At 38.7% G+C, this 25,880-nt stretch overlaps 1 protein-coding gene across 1 annotated transcript in view; it reads left to right on the forward strand.

Annotated features, from left to right (window-relative positions):
* Positions 1-13,834: 13,834 nt before the first annotated feature.
* Positions 13,835-25,880, forward strand: part of TDRD9 (tudor domain containing 9) — a 51,442-nt gene continuing 39,396 nt past the window's right edge. The window contains 5 exon segments of the mRNA XM_010147020.1: positions 13,835-13,926; positions 14,415-14,484; positions 15,543-15,665; positions 17,933-18,013; positions 21,547-21,711. Coding sequence (XP_010145322.1) covers positions 13,835-13,926; positions 14,415-14,484; positions 15,543-15,665; positions 17,933-18,013; positions 21,547-21,711 — 531 coding nt within the window.

Consider the following 25,880-nt stretch of genomic DNA (forward strand, 5'->3'; position numbering starts at 1 on the left):
ATAGCTGAAACTTACCACAGGGGAACAGAATGAGTCAACATGTCACATGTGATGTGTCTTCTGAGGGTGATGAATGTACCTGGATTTTAGCTTTGTTGATGCAGTGGCAAAGCATAACTCTGAAAGACTATTTGAAGAGTAACTCTGAAGTGGTTTTATGGAATTCTACAGGAAACTCTCTAGTATAAACAGTAGCATTAGAGAAAGGGGGATTCTTACTCAAAAATCATCGTAACTGGCCTTAATACCAGCTACTTTAGGAAAAAAAAAAAAGATTAAAAGATCTCCTTAGGACAGGAAACAGATACCTACATGATCTGTGATAAAACAAGTTTTAAGTTCTGATTATGACTTCTCATTGCTATTGTAATAATTTGCTGGAACGCAGAAGGCATATTCTTGCATTCTTCATATTGTTCTTGCAAAATCTGAAATTCTCACAAAGAATAGAAGTTCTCCAGGGAGCAGCTGTTTTTCCAGTGTAGTGTTTTCTTTTGAACAAGTATTGTTCTGTAACTGTGTTCTGGGAAGTAGTGAAACTGTTCTAGTTTGTCTTGGGAGAAAAAAGATGCAAATCCAAGTCAGAGCTGAGTATTTCAAGAAGACTTTAGTCTTAACATACGTGCCTTAACATCACATACACCAAAGAGTTTCCTAAACTGAAAACCAGGTCTTATAATAAAAAAATTGTCTAGAGGAATTGAAGAGTAAAAGCAAGAAGACTTGGGGTTGAGAAAAAAAACTATTTAATAAGTGAATAAAGTGGAAGAGGGAAGAAAAAACAAGGGAAGCAAAGGCAGTCATGCACCATCTCACATGGGTAGACCAGTGCCCAGCCAGTTCCCAAGCAAACTTGACTGAAAACCCCTCTCTGTTAATTTTTTATTGCTGAGCATGATCATAGAATCATAGAATGGTTTGGGTTGGAAGGGACCTTAAAGATCATCTAGTTCCACCCCCCCTGCCATGGGCAGGGACAGCTTGCACTAGACCAGGGTGCTCAAAGCCACATCCAGCCTGGCGTTGAACACTTCCAGGGATGGGGCATCCACAACATCTCTGGGCAACCTGTTCCAGTGCCTCACCACCCTCTCTGTGAAGAATTTCTTCCTCGTATCTAATCTAAACCTCCCTGATTTCAATTTATACCCATTACCCCTTGTCCTATCACTACAGGCTCTTGTAAAAAGTCCTCTCCCAGTACCCTTGTAGGCCCCCTTCAGATACTGGAAAGCTGCGATGAGGTCTCCTCGGAGCCTCCTCTTCTCCAGGCATGATGTTACATGGCATGGCATATCTGTGGTTAGTTTGGGTTATCTGCCTGGTTTTATCCCCTCCCAACCTCTTGTTCACCCCCATTCTATTCGCTGGGGGGACAGTGTGAGAAGTCCTCGATGTGTGCAAACACCGCTCAGCAATAGCTAAAATGTTGTTTAGGAGTATGGGTTTGGTCACAAATCTAAAATGAGGCATCACAGAGTAGCTTGCTATGAAGAAGTGAACTCTATCCCAGCCAGGCCCAGTACAGTTACATGGAAAAGTTACCGATGCTACCATTATCAGACATATGCAAGATTTCATTTTTGGAGCTGACCTGTAGCTAGCGGGTTGGATGATTTGCTTCCATTTATAAACGCGGCCCCACTCTTTGGATTTAATGATCAACTTTGCAGTGCATTTTTCTTTTGATTTGACAGATCAACTCTCTGTAGCTCTTTCAGGCTGCAGACAGATGGTGAGTCTACCTCCTCTGATCGTTTCAGGCAGCGTTTGACTACTCCTTTCGCTTTTTAACAGCTATGAACAAAACTTGCCATGAGCCTACATGAGGCCTCTTGGTAAGAATCCTTGTTTGGTCCTTTGCTGTGACAGCTAACAACAGTAATAATTCTCTTTTGACAGTGTTAACTGACTGAAAGTTGCGTAAGCTGTTGTACTTCTGTTGCTGTGATGAATAAAATCAGGACGTGTTCGAAGCTGATTTCTTACATTTGGAGTGTCTGTAGCTTTAACGTCTCTGGTCCTGGTGACACTTCACTAGTGGGTGGGGGAGTTACAGGTGTCAGTCTGAAATTGAGGAGATCCCGCACTTGATAACTAGTCTTCATGGACATTTTTTAATTCATATAATCCCAGAGCAGTAAATCAACTGGTTGGAGCAAATCCAGAGGAAACCACAAAGATGCTCTGAGGACTGGAGCACGTCCCCTATGGGCACAGTCTGAGAGGACTGGGCTTGTTCAGCCTGGAGAAGAGAAGGCTCCATGGAGACCTTATTGCAGCCTTCCAGTTCCTGAAGGGGCTACAAGGAAGCTGGGAGGCCTTTTTACAAGGGCCTGTAGTGACAGGACAAGGGGTAACAGGTTTAAACTGAAAGAAGGTAGATTTAGATTGGATATCAGGAAAAAAGCTTCCCGTAGAGGGTAGTGAAGCACTGGAACAGGTTGTCCAGAGAAGCTGTGGATGCTTCATCCCTGGAAGTGTTCAAGGCCAGGCTGAATGAGGCTTTGAGTAACCTGGTCTAGTAGAAGGTGTCCCTGCCCATGGCAGGGGGTTGGAACTAGATGATCTTTAAGGTCCCTTCCAACCCAAACCATTCCATGATTTGAAGATTTGGGCTGTTTCATGTTGACGTTTCTGGTTGTTATTTTTCTTGGATTTTAAGTGTAGACTACAGAGCTATTAGTTTGACATAGAAGAAATATTTCTGAGATGTTGAGTTTACACAGTCCATCCAAATCAAAACGTTTGATTAGAGTTTTTCAGGATTTTGCAAAGTAGGTTTAGTTCCCTCCCTCCCTCCTCGGTTATTTAAGGTTTTAAAACAGGAACTCTGAATAACTGCTGGGAGGAAGAGCAGTGCGAGCCTGTAAGATGCCTGTGTATGAAGACTTATCACTAAATCTGGCTAATTACATTTTTAGAACAGCTCTCTTGAGTGGAAAAAAGCGTACATCTCACTGATTCTCAGATTCTTAAAATAATCTGTAAATCACTTTGTAAAATCTTTATTTTAGTATTTAATAGATTTCACTTATTCTGAATTCTAATAATCTTCTATTTTTGTGACTGAAACATTACGGGTTTTGAATGATGGTACATAATTTCGTTAAAGCATTTCTGCAGGTAGGACCAGTCTTGTAAAGTATGGAATGCCAACTGCCAGTTAAAAGGAATGTGATTTTTTAGTATGTCCTTCAGTAAACCCAGTGGAAGGTTATTCACTGTCATGGCAAATGTTCAGTTATGTAAAGTGTCACATTATTTTAGTTTCAGAAAAGAGGCTTTGAAACAGTCTACTGTATATATTGTACTAAAACTGTACAGCAAAATATTGCTCTGTATGCTGTAAGGGTGAGTGCCTTTTCAAGTGATCTCCCCAATATCTCGAGGTAGATGGACAGCTTGTGTGTGTGACAGAAGCCACAGCTTAGAGCAGCCTCTTTTGATCTGTGAAATGAATGACACTAGTTTTATGTTCAACTTTGTGTCAAATGAGGCAGAACAAAGAAAAAAATACACCTATAAGAATTTTTAAAACCACAGCCTTAGAACACTTCGGTTTTCCAGTTGTTTGTCTCTTAAGGTGGAAATGTTCTTGAAGTTATATTGTTTTGAATAGGAATTTCTACCCCAAAATTAAATAATTAATAGAACATTATCTGAAGTTGGTTAAACAAACATCTTAATCCTTGGAATTTAATTACAAACTTGAATATTTTCTTCATCTGATCAGGTTTGCTGTGTAAGCAGTCTTACATTGTCAGGGAATAAGACTTTATGTATACATTTACTAATGCTTTTTTAAGCATCGCTTCTAGAGACATTAACTGTGTTCAGTGTATGCATTGGTGTTTTAGTATATGTCACAAATATCCTATCACAGTTAAGCTTGAGATAGGGCAATCAATGCTATTTTTGATAACTAAGTGTATGCAAAACTGCTTTGGTTAGTGTTTCAAATGCTTAAATACAAAAATTTACTGAGTATACTTTGTTATGATGGTCTTCTTGAATTAGTAGCAGTCATTCCATAGCTTGAAGAAAAGGAGGACCTTGAATTTATTTAGAGAAAAGCACCCTCAATGCATCTCAAGAGTGTTTACAAATGGGTGTGTCAACAATTTCTGGTATTAAACTGTATTTCACTTCTAGTAAATCTCCTGTAGTGGCAACTGTATTTAATTTTGTTTGACAGCGTTCTTCTTTAAACGTAAATAAGAAATATTAAAAAAGATTTTGTCCCAATCAAAATATTTTTAAGTAGTTGTATGTGCCAAGATCAGTCACACTTCCAAAATAGGTAGGTCTTGAGATGTGTACACCTTCGCAGGTAGCTGATGCGTTACGTTGTACAGATGTTAGGACACACGAAGAGTTACTTCTTGTTGAGTGACATTTCTGATTGATTGTGTTCTCAGTGCTTTATAATTTTTGTCTGCCTTTGTCCTCTTAGGGTAGACATAATGTCATATGTTTGCAGGTTCAGCCACAGGAGTCTGGCCACTTTTGAGGATGAAACGTGCCCTTGATTTGAATAAAATCAAACTCTCGCCTTCCTTTTTTTTTTTTAATGAGGGGGAAGGAAGTTAAAACAGAACATCTGAAGTCTTCTGCATTTCCTTAAATTGATAGCTTTGAATTTTCAGTAATTGTGTTAGTCACAAAAATGCTTTTTACTGCCTCTTAATTTGGTAAAATTCTGGATGTGTTTCGTATATGCAGCTGAAAATCTGTTGTTTGTCACTGTTACAGTGTATTTGGGGTATCAAAAGACCCAGGAGAGTCTAAAAGTAGGCGAGCACCAGGGCTGGAATCTGGGACGCCAAAGGAATACATGCTGTAACAGGGCAGGTGTATGGAAATGTGGGTTTTCACTGTGTCAGAGGGAATTGAAATGGGGAGGAGAGAATGGGTGTATTGGACAGACGCATGCTTCTTAAGTAGAATCCAGAAAAAGTCACTTCATTAGTGTTGTCCTTTCCTAGCCTGGGATGGATTTCGATTTTCTCAATCTCATCATTGCTCTGCTGTCAGCAAATGTTTGTTGAAACTCATTAGAAAAATGTTCCATCCCTTTCTGTTTGTCCAGGTATATATTGGATGATACATCCTGCTGATGGCTTATTAATAATCAATTGAAAGGATTGTATCGTTCTGATGACTTAGGAGAGCACCAGGGGGCTTTGTAACGATATTTTTTTCCATTTTGCTTAAAAAATAACAATCTGTAAGCTTTTAATTTTATTAAAGCTGCAAGGTTCAGCATTAAAACATTGAGAAATGATGTAATGAGGGTTGTTTGTTCATTTCATATGCCCGTATGTGATTTTCCAGCTGTGTATGATTTTCCCCAAGACTGTAGCATGGCTTAGTGCATTGAGTGAGCAATGTTCATTCTTAATGACTGGCTATTAACTATTTTCTTTATTTGTTGTGTAGCCTGAGGTTTATTTACTGCATGTGGTTTTCTGAACACAGAAAACCTAATTTCTGATAGGAAATATCCAGATAGCCACACAAAAAAAAATTAATGTATTCTCACAAATCACCAAGGTCATACTGTACTCGTTTTCCTGGAGCTGTGCAGGCAGAGGTCAAAAACACATACATACTTCTGTGAAACCATTTTGAACTGCTTAATACTCCATCTCTACTGGCATTTAGTTGAATATACCTGGTATTATATAAAACTGTTTCTTAGCTGACTTCAGCTGCTGCTTAAATACTGATGCTTCTGCAAGAACTTTTACAGCTAATGAGTAGCACAGTCCTACTTTTCTCACTCCTAGTCCCTATGCCTCAGTGGCAGGTTTTTGTTGAAGTGATTTGCTTGCTATCGCTTAGGCCTCTGACAGTCAAGTGATACCTGCTCCTCCATGACAGCATTTATTGTCTTAATCAGATGGCTTGTTTTCTTGTGGAGGACTGAAGGACAAGTTGTATTTACTGCATAACCAGGCTTTGTTGTCAGAAGATGTGTCCTGTGCGTTCGGTGAGGCTGCAGTCTTAGGGAAATCAAAAATAATTGGTTGTATCACCAAAATTTGTATAGTATGTGCATGCAGTGCTGCCAAATTGAGATTGTGCAGCCAAGCTTCATTATGCTATTTTTCAACTACCGAATGCTTGACTTTGATACCTTCATTGCATTTTGGGGTTTACTTGTGTTTAACATTCATTCAGTGGAATAACCTACTTAACAAGTGGCCTGACATGATGTTTATAAATCTTTCCAAATTGTGCCTTGACTTCAGGCCTTTTGTGGAGTCTTCCCTGTCCCAGCTGTTTCAAAGGGTTAGAGTGATGAAAATCTTGTAGTCTGTAGTCAGTGTAGTTGCTGAACCTTGCATTAAGAGGTACTTGAGATCCAGGGAAAAATTACCTTAGCTCTATGCCTACCCAATTAATAAAATATTCAGGCTACACAATGAATAAAATATTGTTAAAATAGGATGAGAAGCCATTTCTTGGTTGTTTGACAGCAGTGGGTGATTAATACTGGGTGTTTCCTTTAGGAGGAAATAACAACTGATCTAGGTGAGCAGTCTGTAGCAGAGCCAAGGTGGCACAGAGCTTGCCTTGTCAGAGAAGGTAGGTGCTCTGTGGCATCAAGATCCTGGGAATCACTTTATGATGAGAGCTGTGTGACACAGTGCCATGTTAAAAATCTCTTGTTTTCAGCTTAATTGTTTTTGGAGTCAGTGTTGCTTATTACTTGGGTCAGGAAATAGATACTTCTGCAGCAGTATCCCCTTGTAGAGGATCTCAAAGAGAAAGCTATTGAGAAATGGATTTGCAATGCATTGCATAGCAAAAAAGCTTGCTGTTGTGTCCGGAGCTTAAAGTACAAAACCATAGTTTTGACTTCTAGCTTGCATTTTGTGTTTTTAAAAAAAGGAAACGAAAGAGCTTTTGATGTGTCCAAAACTCTTCTACATTGAAGTTCCCTTATTTAATAATCATGCAATAGTATATATGCTACTTGATTCTCTAGTGAAATCCATGTGGTTTTCTTCACACCGTTTATGTAGAAAAGCATTTTTATCCCTTTTCATTCTATTTACATCATGGATAGACTTTGTCTTGTGCGTAATAAATTTCCATAAAATTCACTGATCGGGTGATTGTGTTTAATTTTTTTCCCTGGCCACCATAATTTCTTGGCTCAAAACCAAAAGTTCTTAAAGCAGTGAGATCATTGTTTACTCCTGTTTACTTCCCCTGTCTCCAGAGAATCATGCAGGAATTACAAGTATTTTCTTAATTGTACTGTGTCAAGAATTGGTTGAACAGAGCTATGTCATCTTTGTCCAGAAGTAGTTCATTAGGAGAGAAATTCCGAGGTATTAAAAACTCAAAAGGATGATATTTTGGGAGCTCAACTTTTAAAAATCTGAACCAAAAGATTTTGGCACCTTCCTTAGGCTAGTATCTAACTGCAGAGACAAAATTTATTTCTGAAGTTTGCTCATTGAAGTAGTTCCTGCATGACATTGCAACTTACTGCATAATGCTGTTATTCCAGAGATACCCACAACTGTTAGATTAGGAAGCATTTATTGATGTGTCATTTCTTTCCTCTTCAGGCTGCCTATCACAGAGAGTGTGGGAACTGAACACGCTGAAAAACACAGACAAGCAGAGGCACGAGAGCTAGATATAGTTGAAAATGATCAGCTTGCCTATAAACCAGGTAAAGAACATATATATATTTCCTATCATAAACTCAGATATACCTGTCCTTTTCCTCCCTGTGGTCTTTCTTCCCATCTCCTCCCCTAAACAAAACTAGGAATCCTTACTGTGTATTTCTTGTTTGTTTAATGTTGTGTGTGCATTTGTTTGCTTTGTATAAGACATGGTATTAAAAAGTAAACGCCTTATTTTCTGGAAACCACCATGTATAATGCTGTAGCATACGTATATGTGCATAAATCTGGTTTGTTGCATTGATAAATGTGGATATATCACTGAAGTATATCGGAAAGGAAAAGACTCATTGGATTCATCTTTTTATTCTGTTTTCCCATTTTCTGTCCACATTATTTCTGTGTGTACCTGGTTGTTGCTTTGAACTGCCTTGAGAGAGAAATTTGACTGCATTTCTTTCCTAGGAGCTCTGGTAAAAGCAGTATGAGGCTGACTCACTTGTCAGGACAGCTCAGCTTCAAACTCTTGCTGTGCCTCTTAATTTCCAATTTTGTTAATGTAGCTGATTTCCCAAGAAAAGGACATTTGTGTGTTTTGTCTGTTCTGCATGTCATTCTCTGTAACACTTTTTGTATCCCTTTGCTGATATACCAAAATTTGACAAATGGAAATTTTCTAGAAATTATTGTCCTTCAGTTCTTCTGCCAGTTATCTGACCCCTGAAACTCTGGTAGGTGCTGAAGCTATTTGATTGGTATGTCACCAGCAGAGAGGCAGAAGGTGCAGATGGCCTGTCCAGCAGCTGCAGTGCATCTGACCATCTGTCCTAGCCACAAAATACTGTCTCTTGTTCACTTGACACCACATATAATTTGTGGGAGAGGAGGAGGTATTGAAAGGTGAAAATGGGGGAATAAAGGGACTGGGAGGAGCTACAAATGTTGTGGTTCAGGAATGTGGTGTTCCCTTGCTTTTCACATGCTTCACTAGTAAAGGGAGGACAGCAGTGAGTTGATTAAGCCTAAGTTCCTTAGATGTTTCTTAAAAAGTATAGTGGTATTGATTAATTCAAGGAAATACTGTAAAATGCAATGTCCTTCAGCAATTAAATTGGAAATCTTCTTAAGGAAGGCTAGCAACTTAATTTAACAGCACTGGTGGGCTGCTTAACTTTGAATGAAACTGATCCTAGCAGTGTTCTTTCTGTAAAAGAAAAAGGGTTATAACTTAGGCTTGTTAGGAAATATTTCTGCATAGTCAGCTTGGTACTTTATTTTTATAAATACATTTTCTCTTGGTGTATCCTAAAATGTTTGTCCTTGAAATCTATACCTTCTAGTATTTATTCTTGCCTTTCAGTTGTGATTTACTTACACAGCATCTAGTTAGCAAAAAACCTTAAAAAATTACTAAAATGTTAGCACATGCATCCTCTCTTCTTATTAATCTATTAGATGTTTTCCTCTGTCCCTTTTTCCCCCTCCCTTCCTACTCTTTGTCTGTGTCATGGTCTGGAGCCTGGGTTGCTGGCGGAGCTGTTCCATGCGGCGTTGATGCCTGCCTTCTCTAGTCAGCGCTCTGCTCCCAGCTGTATGTGAGCCACTGGGGACTCTAAGCAGACTGGATAGTGACGGGACTGGAAAATTCCTGCAGTGCCGCGTTCTGAGACAGAGCTGCCAAGTCCCACCTAGGTGTAGAATTACACAAAGTTCAGAAAATCCTGGTTCTTATTGCTGTCAACTTTGACTTACAGATTCAGGAATATTATGTTTGGATGGTACAACGAAGAAGCTCAGTGAGTGAGCATGAGATTTGTAATGTTAATTTTATGGATTATAAATGTGTGTGTTGTTAATGAGTGCTGTTCTCAAGTGATAAGACGTTAATCATGCGGATTTCAAGAGCTTTAAGAGCTATGTGCAACTATCAGCTATATCAGTCTGAAAGTGCATATTCTATTTAAGAACATGAAAAATTGTTATAAAAGATCAAGGCCCTACCACTCTTGCTATCTTGAGTACAAATGTAGTCAAGAAATAAGCAGCGCAACATGGAAATAAGAACCTCAGTGGCCCCAAAAGTTTCAGACTTGCTGAAGCTGTTGTGTTTGCTTATGCCTTGGTATTTAATGAAGTTCTGTTGTGTTTAAATTTTGTGCTTTCTAGTTTCTTTGAAAGAGCATATGCTTTTATACTGAGTGCAAATATAAATGCCTAATCTGCTTCTCTTCAGGGAAACTGAGATTATCAGGGAACTCCACTTAGAGTTCTGGCTTCTACAGAACATGGTAGAAATGATACTGCTGTAAAAAGGGAGTTGAAGTAATTAAATAAAAGCAGATGAAAATACTTTGTCACAGTTCTTAGCCAAAGAAGAGACCATGAGCAGTTCTTTCCTGGCTCTTTGGGCTAGATTCACAGTTGGTACTGGCTGTTTCAGTGTCACTTACACACACACCTTGGATTCACTGAGGTGTCACAGTGTTTGTGCAGAGGAAAACCCTCCAGAGCTGTGAGTATGGGACACCTGCCTACTTTAAGCATCCTATGGAAAACAGATGGGTTTTTTAATTTTATTTTTTCCTTTCAAATCTGGGTATTCTAAACTGTGTGCATTAAGTTTTACTCTTAAGAAAGCACCTAGAATTCTTAATGAATTTTTTTTTCTTATCTTTTTTAAAGGACACCTATATCATTATTTTCATCCAGCTTTGTGAATGGCAGGTTTTTTTCCTTTTCTTTCTTCACACCATTAAATGGATCTTTTCTGGGGATCTTTTAGGTCCCAGGTTAAGTAATTGCTTACAGAGAAGGAACAATTTAAACATAATTTCTGATCAGGTTTCTGAAATACCAAACACTTAAGTTACAGAGTTCCTTAAATGTTTTGAATTCAGAACAGATGCATGCCAGGAAAATGAATCATAGTGCAAATCTTCATCCCAAATCCTTTTGTATTCAAAACATGTTCAAGTTGAAAGGATTGCAGTGGGGAACAAAAGGCAAAGACACTTGTGGTGTTTTCTTAGGAATTTTAATGTTACCTGGTAGCATCCTTCAGTAGTCAAGACTTTGAGACACAGAAAACTGTTAGCCTTTTTTCCGGTCAGGAAGGATAATTGCTTTGCCCAGGCTCTGGATCAAGCTCTTCAGGGCTCATTTGGCAGCAACTTTATGTACTTTGTGTCATGACTGAAGTAGCATGTCTTACTGTGAAGTCCTTATGCCTCGTAGGTCGATGTAGGAGGCTCGTTGTTTGCTGTGGCCTTCCTTTCCCATGAGCTTGCTTGCTAACAGTAACCCTTTTGTGTGTTTTGTCACTCAGTGGAAGAATGACACAGTAAGTCTCGTGACTCACCTAACCAGTATTTTAAAGTATGTATTTTTTATGTATCTCGTTTTAATTTGAATAATGGCAGACACCAAGATCCCGCTGTACAATCTCTATTGTGAATACAAAAATCTAATGTTGTGTTAAAGCATCACTTCAAATTCAATTCGGGAAACAGGTACCAGAAGGGATACATCTGCTGTGTGGGCTGCAATAACGGGGCTGTTGGAAATTGCTCTTTCCATGGGCAGTAGACTGTTTTAGTCATGGCAGGCAACACGTATCTACAGACCTTTGATAATAATTGAAAAGGAAATGAGCAGGCAAATTCATCTTTCCCATAATTGAGCTTGTAGTCTGCTTTTGCACTGATGCTGAATAGGGAAATGAACATCATAATTTACTGTGGATTAACATTAATACTAGTTACACACGGAAATATGTTTGTTGTCATAAAATGCTGTGCTGGGCAGTTGCATGCTCCCTCAGTTTACCCTTTTCAGGTTGAAAGTGTCCTGCACTCTCTGTATGTCAGACTCCAAGGTGTGTGTTTGAGTATGGTGTCTTACGGAGGTGTGCAGGGGTTGGGTTTGCTGTCCCAGTCTTAATAATGTTTTCCAGAAAGTATAAACAATTGAAAAAGTGAAACCTTATGCCTTTCTTGCTGATGTCCGTGGTCCTGTAGTTTCTTTAATATGTAGATGCCTATCTATTTGGAAAAGTGATCTGTTTTTCTGAAGACCAGTTCTCATTTTGGGATTTGTTCAGTAAATTAAGTGTTTAAAAAAAAGGCAAAACACCATCACCAAAAAAAACCCAAACACCAAAAAAACGCCAAACAAACAAAAAAAAACCCACACCACCCACACCCCAAAACCACCCCAGAAACCCCTAAAAGCAAAGAATAGCAGTCGAAGGTGATTTCACTGTGTGGTATAGAGTCCACAGCTGAATGGTTATTTAAATGAGTAGGATAATCTTGAACTTTCATAGGGGCGTGTATTAAGTGTTTCTGTTCTGCAGCACGTCCTCATTGTTGTTCAGAACGACACCTCTCAGTCTTCTAAGGTGGTTACCTAGGTTCCCAGTCCCAGTTTTGTTTTATCACTAATGATCATATTGGATCTCAGAAAATCCTCTTTATTAGAGCGGGCCTTTTGGTGGCTGCTTGGGTCGCATCAGTGTCCATCTGAAGTTGCCAGCTTACTCTGAGGCCCAAGACTGTACTGACTTGGACAGAAGTCTCAGTTGTCATGGTATTCGTTCCCCAGGCAAAGCCAGTAATGTCTTTTCAGTTTAGGCACAGAGTACACATCTTGAAGAGAAAAAACCAAAAGGTACAGTTTTTAGTACTTGCAGCATGTGGTAAATGCTTATATGGCTGCCAGTTCTCAAACTCTGCGTATGGATGGTGGCTAACACTGGGGTTTTTTTCCCAAACGTCTGTGCTTAGGAGAAGGTAAGAGATTGCTGTCATACAACTGTCATATAAAAAGTAATAAAAAAAATGTTATGTTTCATCAGTGAAAACAATGAGGTATGAAAACTGATTAAATTGTTCTGATTAGCATGAATAGTGGTGATTGTTTATTTGTTTCTGGTTTGTTCCTTTGTATTTTTTAATAAAAATCATCATTGGATTTTAGGTTAATGATTTATTAATACACTGGGTTTTTAGAGAGTTAGAGAAGCTCATAATGTGAATCCTGCCACTTAAATTTTTTTGTCCCTCCCTTTTTCATAAGCACTACTACAGAACTGCTGCTGTCTTCTGTTGTATACTTTTAACACCTTCCTCAAAACTGCAGTTGTTACATGGCAAACCTGATGGAGGTGGGAAGGCTATGTTGCTTTAGCAGGAATATGCTGACGCTGGGATCTTTTCCCTAGCAGCTTGAGATTTCTTCCAGCATTGGTCAAATTTTGCAGAGCTCCTGATGTCTCAGTAGTGACATGTTTGTGCTAGAGGGAAGCCAGTCAAGCCTTGTACAGTGTTGCTGTGACAGAATGCTATATGTGAATTTTCCTGGGGAATATATTTAGAAACTTCACCAAAAGTATTTTAAAGGGGACAGTTAATATTTTCCAGGGATGCTGATACTAAGTTCTGTTTCGTATGAGTCTAGTGGTGCTAAGTCAATCACTGTAGTGAATACATAGATTCTGTGTAATGCAGCAGTTACAGGTGAAGAACCTTTCTTGTTGGAGAGTATGGCCTCAGAACTCTGTTTTTTTAGTGCTTTATTAAAGTGTCTGAATGAACTGTCCAGCTTTTAGGGGTTGGTTTTAATGTGTCTCCTGCACTTGAAGAGACCTTAGGGTTTGCAGCACGTTCAGGTGTGGTACAGAGCTCTGTCTGCTTCTGCTGCGCGGCTGCGTGAGGTTGTTAGTAACCCTTCTGGAGAAAGGAATCTGTAATGGTGTTCTCAGTTAGTCAGCTTACAGCCTTTGTTTTATAGTAAATATTTCCTTTGTTAAAAAAAAAAAAAAACAAACAAAAAAAACAAACCACAATCTAGATTTCTTTCCCACTGCCACTGCTGTTTCTTAATGTTTTCAGTATTTGTATGTGAATAAGTAAGTAAATTTCACCATAGTACCTGGTGAAACCCATTTGAAATCAAAAGCATTTCCAGTTTTGATTCCAGTACAATGAGTTTTTTAGCCAAGTTCTTTAACTGTAATTTGCAAAATTGTCACTTACCTATGTCTTGTCCTGGTTTTCCCCTTCTCCACCTGCCTCCACACCTGTTCAGTTGCTCTTTTGCTTTTCATGGTCAAACAGAGCAGGCTGCTGAACAGAAATACATGGTAGCGTTGTAAGATTTTTGTCCTGTGTTGCCCAGCGCTAATGGTGACGGCTCCTGCCAAGAGACCACAGAATGTAGTATCACACGGAAAGACCATCATGGTACTTACCAGACTTGTTTTAAACGCCAAGAGGTAGATACATAGTGGTCCTTGTATCAAAGTGTGGGTTATTGTGTATTGTGGTAAATGCTGGTGAGACTCTAACAGAAATATTTAATTATCTGCATTCTTATAATTGGACACATCTATATTATTAATCATTGAAATCGTTGCAAAATATATTCTGTCACTTTTTCCCTTAAACTCTTTAATTAACATACTTGATTTGTTTGACTTTACTACATTTATCAGTCAGCTATGTCAAAACCTTAATGAATCTGTGTCCAGACTGTTTTTTGAGTGTCCTGTCCTTTCTTCTTAACATGTGACAAACTTGAACTAGTTTTTCCCCTTGAATCTACCTTCTGCTTTCGTTTTGTCAAACTCTGCTTCAAACTCGGTTCTATCTCTCCATTTGTAAACTTGATGTGACTTTTGTCTTTTGACACAGATACTGGTGTTTTAATCAGTTGTTTGTCAGCAAACACAATAAACTGCTGTGGTCATTGTTTCACTGGTAGTTTGACAGTAGCAGCCTCTGGACTAGCTTCTCTGGCTCCTAAGGCTGGTAGGTTCACGCTGGCGGTGCCGGTGAGAGGATGTTTATGGAGACTTGTCTGCATCTGGAGTCCTTTGCTGGGAGGAATACATGTTGGTATCTTCTCCCTCTCCATTCTTTTTCTTGTTTCTGTTCTTTCTTAAGGTCATATATAAATGTTTGCTAACATGTGTTTACGTATTTCTTGGGTTTTTATTTGTCTACAGCTCCAGGTTACATCCATGCTACATATGTGCCATTTATGTATGTTAGGCACCTTCCCCTCACCCCTCACTTCTTCCCGGGCTCAAATTCACTCCTGCTTTTCTCAGCCTCCTCCCCCTGAGCGGTGCAGAGGGACGGGAATGGAGGTTGTGATCAGTTCATCATGGGTGTCTCTGCTGCTCAGAGGGAGGACTCCTCATACTGCCCTGCTCCAGCGTGGGGTCCCTCCCACAGGGTGCAGTCTTTCAGGAGCAGCCTGCTCCAGCCTGGGTCACAAGACCTGCCAGCAAACTTGCTCCAGCCTGGGCTCCTCTCTCCATGGGGCCACAGCTCCTGCCTTAGCCTGCTCCAGGCTGTTTTAAAAGTGGAAGGTGAAAAGATGGTCACAGCTGTGCCTACCTGCCTGGGTAGTTACAGTAGTGTTTTAGAAATCATAAATCCATTGTTTAACATAGGGTTGTAGAAATTTCCTCTCAAGAGTAAATTGATCAGTCTTGATGATATCTTACACCTCTTTCCTTTTCTCCTGTCCAGTAAGCAAATTGTTTTGTCAAAATCTTTTTCTTTTCTTAGCGCAAAGATCCATGCATGTACCTTTAAAAATGGGCAAAGAATTCTTCTCAGGCTATAGCTCCCAGCAAGAAATTTTGATCCTTTATTTTATAAACTTGTGGGCTTTTTTTATTTTCTTACGAAGAGAATCTTTGCTTCCTGGCTTAACGTATTCTGGGCTTTAAAAACAGGTTTGTACAGAGGCTTTTACAAGTTGGAATGAATAATTCTCATGGGCTTACTCTGTGTTTCATTTTGGAGTTCTTTTGAGGTGCATAATTCCTGTAAATACATTAACTATCTGTTCACATCTTTATTTTTCTTGTTGTCTTAGGTAAGTTTAGAGAACGTTTCCACGAAGGATACAAGGTTGCTGTACATGACAACTGGAGTTCTTCTTCAGAAAATAGTTTGTGCCAAAAGCTTATATGAATTCACACACATTTTCATTGATGAAGTAAGTTGGTGGAAATAAATTGAATACTTCATATTAAGAAATCCTTCTTTTTTGTCTCTATTAGCATGATAGAGAAAGAAAAATGCAGACATCTACTTGTAAAGATGCTTTATAGAAGTTGTCCCAGCTAGCACTTCTTTCAATAGGCTTGTCTTGGTGTTCCTTAGAACTGGGTGTGTGGGCGGGGATGTTTGGGAGTGCTTAGCTTTTGATATGAACGCCTTGAAATGTTTTCTGAAATCCACTGCCTGGATTCCAAGAATGTTTCTGGTTAGGCCTATGAGGAGGAGGCAGCTAGTTTTTACTCTCTTGGCTGTTACTGCCCTTAGAAAGTGTCCTCACTCTTCATGGATGTCCTGGAAAATAAAATAGCCCTCTGAAAATTCTGTCTTCTGGCCAGATTTACAGTCTACTCACGTGGATTCATCATTATTTCTGTCACTTCACTAAAAAGCTAAAGAAAATATTCTTGTGGGGTTTTTTGTAATTTTTATGTTTTTGTGGTTTTATGCTTATTTTCTGAGGTAAAAAGTATGAGACTCTTAAATATAGTCAGATGCGAAACTGTGCTTTAGAAACCATAAATGTAGATCACATGTAAGGTGTAGGACTAAACCTTGGGATGTAATGGCACAGAAGACGACTTTTTAATGCTGGTTTTCATTTTTACTTGTTACGGTATTTTAGCTGAGATTGACTTTGATTCTTGGATATTTGAGGAGCAAGGAGACAGTATTTGGTACATTGTCAGACCATTATAGTAATAATGAAGGCAGTCATGATGGCACTTGAGATGGCACACTGGAAAAGATGAAGCAAATATTTAACACTTTTATGAAGAAACTCTAGGTCTTTCATTCACACAGATAAAAATAACCAAAAAAAACCCCAAATCCTAAACAATTGTACCAGTTGTCTTCATGAGAAAGATTTGAGACTAGTCTCATATATTAGTGGGGCTTGCAAATGTTAACATTTTTAAGCTTAAGCAGAAATTTAACAACAGAAACTGCTTACATGGAGAAGTTATAGACTGTGCCTTTATTAGGTACAAAAATTGGTGAGTAAAGTTTTGTGTCCCCTTATGCAGAACAGATTTATGCAGAAGTTTGACAAACTTTGTTTGCTTGGGTGCTGTAATCTGAACTGATGATATCAGCTTGTACCACTTCTTTCAGCAGCTCCTAGCTTTCAAGACTATATGTGTTTTTTGCTTCCCCAGCCAAAATTCCAGTCCCTCCCCTTCCCCATATGCCACTCTTTCAACCCACATTTACCTCACAGATTGTGGTCTTGACCCACTAGTACACACTTTTTGAAGATGTCCCTGCTCAATCCAGGAGGCTTTGACTAGATGACTTTGGAAGGTCCTTTCCAACCTAAACCATTCTATGATTTTAGCAACCAGATACTCTCCACATCATTCTTAATTGCACGACTCAGGCCTGTTAAGAATACTGCAGGCATTTAGGAATATACCTAAGCAAACCTAAGTCAGAAAAAAAGCCATGGCCTCTCATAGCAAGATCTCTCTGTCAGCCTAAAAACTGCGTTAGCTACATCTTTTTGTAATGGGGCAATACTGCATATAAATATATATTACAGTAGAATATGCTAATTACCTTGTGGGGGTGAATGTTGACCGTTGAAGGTTAATCTCTGGAAGATGCTCCTGCACTTAATATATTTAAACTCTGATAATTCAAGAAAGGGATATGATCATCACTGATAATGTTGATAAGTAACTGCAAGGAGCAACCAGAAAAGTCAGGTGTATATAGGGTATATAAAGAATTCGGTGGCAGAAAATGTTTTAGAAAGCAGTGGTGTATTTTGATCATAGCTAGAAGCCGTTGGGAACACAGGAAGTCGATTCAACTTGTTTAACTGTTAGACAAGCTGACTTAGTTCCTACCTGGATCATTTGTGGTCTTACCAGTACAATTGACTTCAGTATCACTTCAGCTGTTATTGTCAGCTCTAGTAGAACTAGTGCCTAGAGTTCCCAATTGGTTTGCTAGTCATTCTCCAGTTTTCATGACTCAGTAGTGCCATATGATTTTCACAAAGGGTGCTGTAGTTGTGTGGAAGCCTGTGCTGAGATTTTAAAATGTGATTAACAGGCATAGTCTTAAAAGGTCTGCTTTTTTCTATGGAAAGGTATTGTTGTTCCAAAAATAAAGCATAAAGCTGAGTTGCAAAGGAAGAAATTGTCAAAAAGAATAGCATGAATTAATGAAAATTAAATTGTGGATAATGTCTTCCAGGTGCATGAGCATACAGAAGAGATGGATTTCTTGCTCCTGGTGATCCGTAAACTGTTGTGTACAAATTCACAGTCTGTAAAGGTAGGTTCAAAGTGTATTTTGCTATTTTTCCTTGTAAGAATAAATTTTTACGTGTTTTTGATCTAAAAAGGGCGTGCTTTAAAGAACCAACCTTAAAACGTGTCATTGTTTTTTACTAAAATATTATTTAGGTTGCCGCTCTTCCTAGGCTAGCAAGCTGAAGGGCATTCTTTTCCTGGCTGCTATAATGTGTTCTGAGAGACTGGGGTTTTTTTTTCCTCATGTTAGAATGCATTAGTTTCTAAAGTCTGCTTAAGGCTAAAAAATGCAAGATGGATATTTGACTAGAATTACGTGCTGGGTATTGAGGGCAGTGCTTATCCTTGGTTAAAGATGGTAGAATTAACTCTTGGAAATACTGAGCTTTTTTTTAAATGGGACAACATATTTGTAAAAATAGCAAAAGACAGAAATGTTGTATGGTAATTTCTAGGCAGAACTAGTAGTAAAACGTGGCTGAGATTTTTCTGTGCATGTTAGATGATTGTGCTTTGTACTAAAGCCAAGTTTGCAGAGTTTTAGCATGACACATTTAGTCTTTGTGGTCTCAAAGTAATGGTCTCAGAAATTGCTAGTAATTAAATACAGGTCATGGAGCTAGACTAGCTAGGTATATTTCTGTGCAGCTATTTGGGACTGCAGAAATTTTGTAAGACTATGGGTATCCCTGAAGCACTTCAGTTAATTGTTCAGTTAATACAAACTGCTCTGCTCAAAATGGTGTAACCTGAATCTACATTAGCTATTTTTGTTGCTATTGGCAGGGAATCTGTTTCCTTCTGTACAATGCACCGCTTTGATTCAGTCAGATAACTTGGTCTTTAGAACATAGAATCACAGAATGGTTTGGGTTGGGAGGGACCTTAAAGATCATCCAGTTCCAACCCCTCTGCCATGGGCAGGGACACCTTCCACTAGACCAGGTTGCTCAAAGCCTCATCCAGCCTGGCCTTGAAGACAGCCAGGGATGGGGCATCCACAGCTTCCAGCCTGCTGTCACTCACTGAACGTGCCCTTCAGTTGGCATAGGGCATGTCTGTGCACTTCGCACCTTTTATACTTAACCGTTTTCTTGCTGATAAGAAAACTAACTTATCTGCAAATTCAGACACATTAATGTGAAGCTATTCAGCATTTCTTAGCACATGGCTTTGCCTACTGAGAATACCAAATAATTTGATCATACTCAGTTTGTGAAGAGTTTGCCCTTGATGGTGATATGGTGGTTGTCAGTAGCAGGAATCCCTACAGGTCCTATCATCATTTCTGTTAGAAAACATTTTTCTTTTATAGGTTCCTGAAAGTTTTTTCCTCTATAATTCTGATTAAATCTCTCAAAATTGTCACTGGAAATCTTCCTTCTCCTGTATATTCTTCTCTGCAGTTGTTTCTTTAGATGACAATTTCATATTGTATGAACCTGAGATGATCTTAAATTTGTGGGTATATGTGTGTGTCCCATTGAATTTTTTATGATGGGGAGAGGAAACTCTTGATCTCAGTTGCTGGGTTTTAGCAAATAGGAATAAGTAATTCAGTCTGAATTTATACACTAAACCTAGTGTCTCCCTCTTCATCCTTTTGCAGCCCCGTTTGAAAAACTGTAAAGGAAGGGAGCATTCTTGTGGCAAATTAATTTAGGAAATTCGAGATTCTCCTCCCAGCTCCCCCTGGATTCATGCAACTGAAGGGTGCAAGGAGGGGGAGAAAATGTAATAATAATTCAGGTTGATAGGAAATACATGAGATACTTGTCTCCTAGTCTGGACATTGCAGACCAGAGATGTAGAGGTAATTCAACATTGCATCAACCAACAGGGTGGCAAGACTGGTTCTGACATAGGGAGGACAAGTTCTACCTGTTGCGGTTCACCTACCAACTCTCCTGAGTTTTCTGGCAGATTGCTGGTGCAGGTTATTCTTTTAGATCAAGAGCAGATATTTGATTGACTGGTTTAAGACCGGTCTTGCTGGGATGGGGTTGTGGCAAGAAAGCCTACAACTGTAAGAATGGGTCAGACCAAACAGTGCAGCTGTCCTGTTGGTGATACGTGCTTGTTGAATTTGTGCTTTGGGAGTGTGTCAAAACAGTTTCGTAAGGTGATCCTTCAGGCACTCTGTTAGGAACCTGTGGTTTTCCTTCTAATTTGGAAGGACTCCATGCAGATTACACAGTGTAAATTATAAAGATTATCTAGAAGAGGTAATTTATATTCCTTGCCCATAACTGCAATTAGGATAATTTAGATTGGATTTTGTTGCAATAGCCCCCAGGTTACAGTTACATTTAGCCTATTTTCATAGTATAGGTGAGCCACTTTATTGAGCAGTGAGGCAGTTCATGCTGTAGTGGGATAGGTTTCATACAGTATTTGCAGAATTACATCCTTTCAGATTTCTCCTCCTTCCAGAATCATGTTAAATGACTTCACGATTTAGTCTGCCCTCTGGACATATTCCTTGTGCCTTCACATATGCTTTGGAGCTGAGCACAGTGGTACAATGCTCACTGCATCATCTTGTCTGCCTGTAACTTCATAAAGGGGATGCTCTGGTCGGTCGGTCGGTCTTACTTGGGGGGTTGGGGGGATGTGGGTGTGGTGAGGGTGGTTTGTTGATGTCTTGATTCCATTTTTGAATTCATGCAAGGTGTCAGGTACTGACTGTGTCCCAGTTTACAAGTACTGCTTGGAATGGCTCAGGAGACCTGAAGATAAAGAAGCTGAACACTACACAGTTCATTGTAACTCCTTGGCTCTTTGTCCCATTTTCAGGTTGGCACTAAGTTTATTTCAGCTGGCTGTGCTGAGCAGTGGGAGCACATGCCAAATAGAGGTGTTAGAGGGTAAATAGCCATAGCCACTAATTTACTTAATTCTTCTCCCTCCCCCCATTCTGCACATATTGTACTGTCTAACCAGGGAGAAAACAACAAAGCTGTAAATTCTGAATTTCATAATAATTGAAAGAAAAGGTTTCACCAGGTAGCAAATATGATTTCTGCTCTTCTGCTTAGGTTAATATGGATTAAGAATCTTGGCAGAGTCAGCAAACAAAGGGAGGAGCTTAGTAACACTTTAAAGGCTGGGTTATAATTAGTTACTGCTCTTACAGAAGTAAGCCCATCTTTTGATGGAGTTAAAGGCACCAATACCTAATCTGTTTAGTAAAGCAGGAGTTGAAAATACTTAGTGTACATTTTTTTTCTTTTCAGGAACATGTAGAAAACATAAGCTTAAAGAAGAGCACTATATGTTGTTAAGTTGAACTTTTACCACAGGAAAAAAGTTTTTTACATTGTGTACCCTAGGCTTCTGGCCTGATCTGTTCCCTTACAGGTGCTCACTTTTCTCCACATGCTGCCTAGAGAATCTTAAGCATTTAGCTTTGATTGTCTTAAATGTGCCTATGATACGTACCTGCAGTCACCAAAATTAGACCATTTTAGCATAAAGAAAAAGTGGAGATTCCAGCGTAGCATGGCATTTTGTGTTAAAATTAATGTTTACATTTGCTGTGGATTTTTTTAACAGGTAATATTGATGTCTGCTTCAATCAACTGTAAAGAATTTGCTGATTACTTTGCACTTACAGATCATAATGGTCTGAATCCAGCCTGTGTATTTAAGGTGCAAGGTAAACCTTATGCAGTCGAAGAATATTATCTTGATGACTTGAAGCACACTGTTCCTTTCACGGTATTGTAACTATAACTTTATTTCGTTAGATATAGTAAGAAAGAAATTGGAGTAGTCAGTTGAAAGCTGTGTGATAAAATTACAAATAACCAATTTTACATTACAGTTCTAGACAAGACTTAACATACAATGATAAAACAGGAGTCTCCTTACCAGCAGCCTAGTTTTTCTTTCATGTAACAGAAATGAAATGAAAAAGGCTGGGAATTTTAAGTAGTATGTGGCGTTTTATTCTGTAGTTTGCATCCAGGATGAACAATGTGAAAATGTGAGTGGAATGTAACATATGAGTGTTTATGGATCTCTTTGAATACAACTGACAAACTCAGGGAACACTTCCTTGGTTGGTCCATGTTGCTGTTGTGTATCAAAGGCAGGAAGAGCTAGGAAATGGAGGGAGTCATCAGAAAAGAATCATTTATGATCAGAAGTTTGATGTTATCAAGTTGGCTTCTCTATCAGCAGAGGCTTACATGCTTCCCATTTTTTCCTTTCTTTTTTTTAATAGTCTCAGAGCTGTCTTGCAGTAGTTTTGAACCTATTTCTGTTGCAGGGCCACCATGGTAAAAATGATTTTGAGTAACGAAAATATGTTAGAATAATAGATATTCACCATATCCCTAGTGGCCTCTTAACAGCCTGTATGGCTGCACTGGAGAATGGCTGCTCTAGTGCCTAAGGAGGATAGTAAGTGGCTGAAGATTCATTTGCTGTGTCAACCTTTACAAATACGCTGTGCGGTTTATAAGCTAGAGCTCCTGATGTCCTGTGGTATAGTAGGTATCTACACAGACAATAGGTAAGGAAGGAATAAATCTAAGTTTGAATTCATGTGGTATCTGGGGTTTTATAAAAGGAGTTTATTTTACAGGTTAAAAACAGCTGTGTAGGAATTTACTTGAGTGCCTGAACTCTTTCAGTATTATGGTCCAAGGTAAAATAAACAGGTTAAACCAAAGTAGAACAAATGCACTCAGGCTTATAATAGTGACAACAACTCTAAAAATAACTGGGGAATGGGAGTAATTATTGGTCAGTTTTGATAATTCAGAACACTGTTATAATGCTAATAAAATGAAGAAACCAGAGGACGCACTTTAAAAGTAGCAGTATGTGAACATAATGTTATTCCCTCAGTTCTACAGAATACCCTCCATTCTACAAAAGCTAAATTAGAGAAATAAAACAAAAGTGTAGTTCATGGGAAATCTGGAAGGAAATAGTTGCTAATGCTGTACACAACACAGGCATTGGTTATGCCTGAACACAGGCAAGCTAAAAATAAAAGGCTGTCAACTGTTGGAAGTTTTAGTGCAGCCAAAAAAATGACTGCACATAGCAGTTGGCCCATCAACTTTTATATGTTAGTATGGCAGCTCAGATACATAATATGCAGGAGATTATGTAATACATGATTTTTGTAAGAGAATTTTGATGCTAGATGACAACAAAACGATAACCAAGAAACTCAGTAAGAAGTTTATTTCAGTCAAGTTGCATTTGTCATAGCTGCACTTTGAGCTGAATGTCAGCTGCCACACCTTTCACCTCAGAGATCACGAAGAAAAGGAACTGCTTTCAGTGCTGATGCATTTTTGTATTTTTTATTTTCTCTGTGTATATGAGCACTTGGCTTTGATTTTTTTTTTTTAACTTTTCATCTGTTTCTTTGTTGTGTAATCCTAGCTATAACTGTTCAGTTGTTTACTATGAGAAGAATATGATTGTCCAAGAAGTTATTTTTACCTTAGGGCAGCAATAGAAGCACATAAGTGCTCCTGATTTTCTTTATCTGTCTCTTTTTTTTGTTTGTTTGTTTATATGTATGTGGGGGGGAAAAAGAGAAATTGAGTTAGAATGCACTGATGTTTGGTCTTGCATCTTGTTTCTTAGGGAGCTGTTAGTGGAGATTTTCTCTGAATAGTAGTTTTATTCAAAAAGTCCTTAAAAACATGGAAGGTCTAAAGATTTATGTAACATCCTAATAAAAATGAAAGCAAAGCCTGAGTGTTAAGGCAGCTGATGAGTTAACACTGCCATATGGAAGCAGGGGCACATCTTTCATCATGCTAAGATCAAAATCAGCTGCTTGAGTACAGGCTTCAGGCTTTAGTTCTTAATACTTTATTTTTGACTATTAAAGCCTGTAAAACTGACAGAAAAAAAATTGACAGAAGTTAAAAAAAACCAGTCTTTTTTGACAAACAAATTTTCCAAGTTTTCTTTTGATTTCAAAATTAGTAACTATAAAATTAGATTACATAAATCATAACTCATTCCTTAAAGCATCCTGACTGCAGTCAGTTTAGTCCTTTGTAATTGTCTCATTTGCTGCAAGGTATGAATCTTTGTCCCTTCTCAGAGAATCTTAAAATAATTGAGCGTTAACTGTATAAATGTAGAATTCTTTCCTGTAGAGCTCTTGGCATGGAAGTCACTTATTTCTATAGGTGATAATGTTTTAAAAATATGCTTGAAAATAAGAATTTTCTTTGGGCAGTTCTGATGGATAATTTGGGAATTCACGGATATCGGTTGTGATTTGGAAGATGAATAGAAATGCCAGTCATTAGATTTTCTTCTGTATGCCTGTTTGCAGTAAACCCTTTGGTATGGTGAGACAGACATCTAGCTGAATCAAAGACAAAGCTTTACACTTGACTTGCTTCATTTGTAGGAAAGAATAGAAATAAGAGGGAAGGAAGGGTGAAACACTCTTCAGCGTAGCACTGCCTTACCCTCACACAGATATTGATTTATTTATAGTTTAATTTTGTGTAAACGACTGTTTAACTTTTGAGTATAAGTTTATAAAAAGTGGTTTCTTTTTCTTTTGGCACAATGGCCTTTGGAAGCACGTGGTTCTAGATTTTTAACTGGATCATTAGTTAATATATTTAAGAACTGTAAGCACCTGGGTGTCTAGATGTTAGTCTTTGGCAGTAGATCTGTGAAATCCCATGTCTCTACTTCTTGCCTAAGGCGAAAAAGAGAGTCCCAGTTTTGGCTTGAAATGTAAAAACTTCTTCATATCCCTAGAATTGAAGTCAGAGTCCAGATGAAAGGTAGTGAACTGCTGTCAAAAGCCATTTCCGTTGTGTTGTATTATTTCAATCAGCTCTGACTAGGCTTTTGGACTGGCTGTTTGTCACATCGTTACCTTTTATTAGGAGTGATGTGGCAGCCTTGTCATGCTAAAGAATATTAAAGGTACAGTTGGTAACAAAATTGAAAAGACAAATTTGACAATTACTTAAGCAGGGATAATCCGAACCCAAAAATCGTATGCTCAAGCAGCACATTCCTTAGCTTATCACGTGTATTGGAAAAATAAGTATTACTTACCAAAACTACTGGAACACTGTCTGTGGTTTCTTATGGACTAATCAGACTTCATTGGAAAACTACTGTAGTGGTTGTAAAATGCAGGTAAGAAGCTCTGGGGCTGACCAAGTCATACACCTGGAAAGTCTGCCTGGCTGGATGATTCAAGGGGGTCAGAGAAGTGGAAAGAGTATTGTTCTTACAGGTGGCTTTTTTTTGATCCTCCAATCCATTGTCTACCAGAGAAAAGTGGTTAAATTTCTCAGGGTTTTCAGAAAGGAGTCTCTGTGCAGACACCAAGGCGACCCAGGGTTAACATGATGTGGTGTTAAAGCTGGTAAGGGTTGGAAAGCTGAGGACAGGTTGCAGTAGCAAAAGCTGGTATAAATGACCATTCCCAAATTGATAGCAGTGGTCCTTTTGAGATTCCATTGAGAGCTGCTTCAGAAAGGGAAGAAAAGTAACTAGCTTCATAGTTCACTTTTCTGTTTTTTAACTCTCTGAAACGTCTTACTAGGTCAAATGTGCGCTGTTGCAGGCAAACAAGTTTGGATCAGGTTAAAACAGTCTTGGCACTGAACCTTGAAGTTGTTGTGGATATGCAGTCTCGGTGCTGAAACTGGGGAAGGAGCAAGTGAATGGTGCTTCCTGCTGCCTTTTCTCCCTGGAACACCTTAGGAGACTGAAAGATTAGAGCCATAGAGGCAGCGCTAAGAGTTTTTGGTTTTTTTTTTTAGCTTCAAATAACCTTTTTCCTTCCCACATTCTTATTTACTCTTGGATAGTTTTATAGGTAGCAGTAGTACCTCTATCTGGCTTTCATTTTGCTTTCTTAGGTAAGGTAG

The sequence above is a fragment of the Eurypyga helias genome, unplaced genomic scaffold (genome assembly GCF_000690775.1).
Source record: "Eurypyga helias isolate BGI_N326 unplaced genomic scaffold, ASM69077v1 scaffold960, whole genome shotgun sequence".
Classification (NCBI taxonomy): Eukaryota; Metazoa; Chordata; class Aves; order Eurypygiformes; family Eurypygidae; genus Eurypyga; species Eurypyga helias.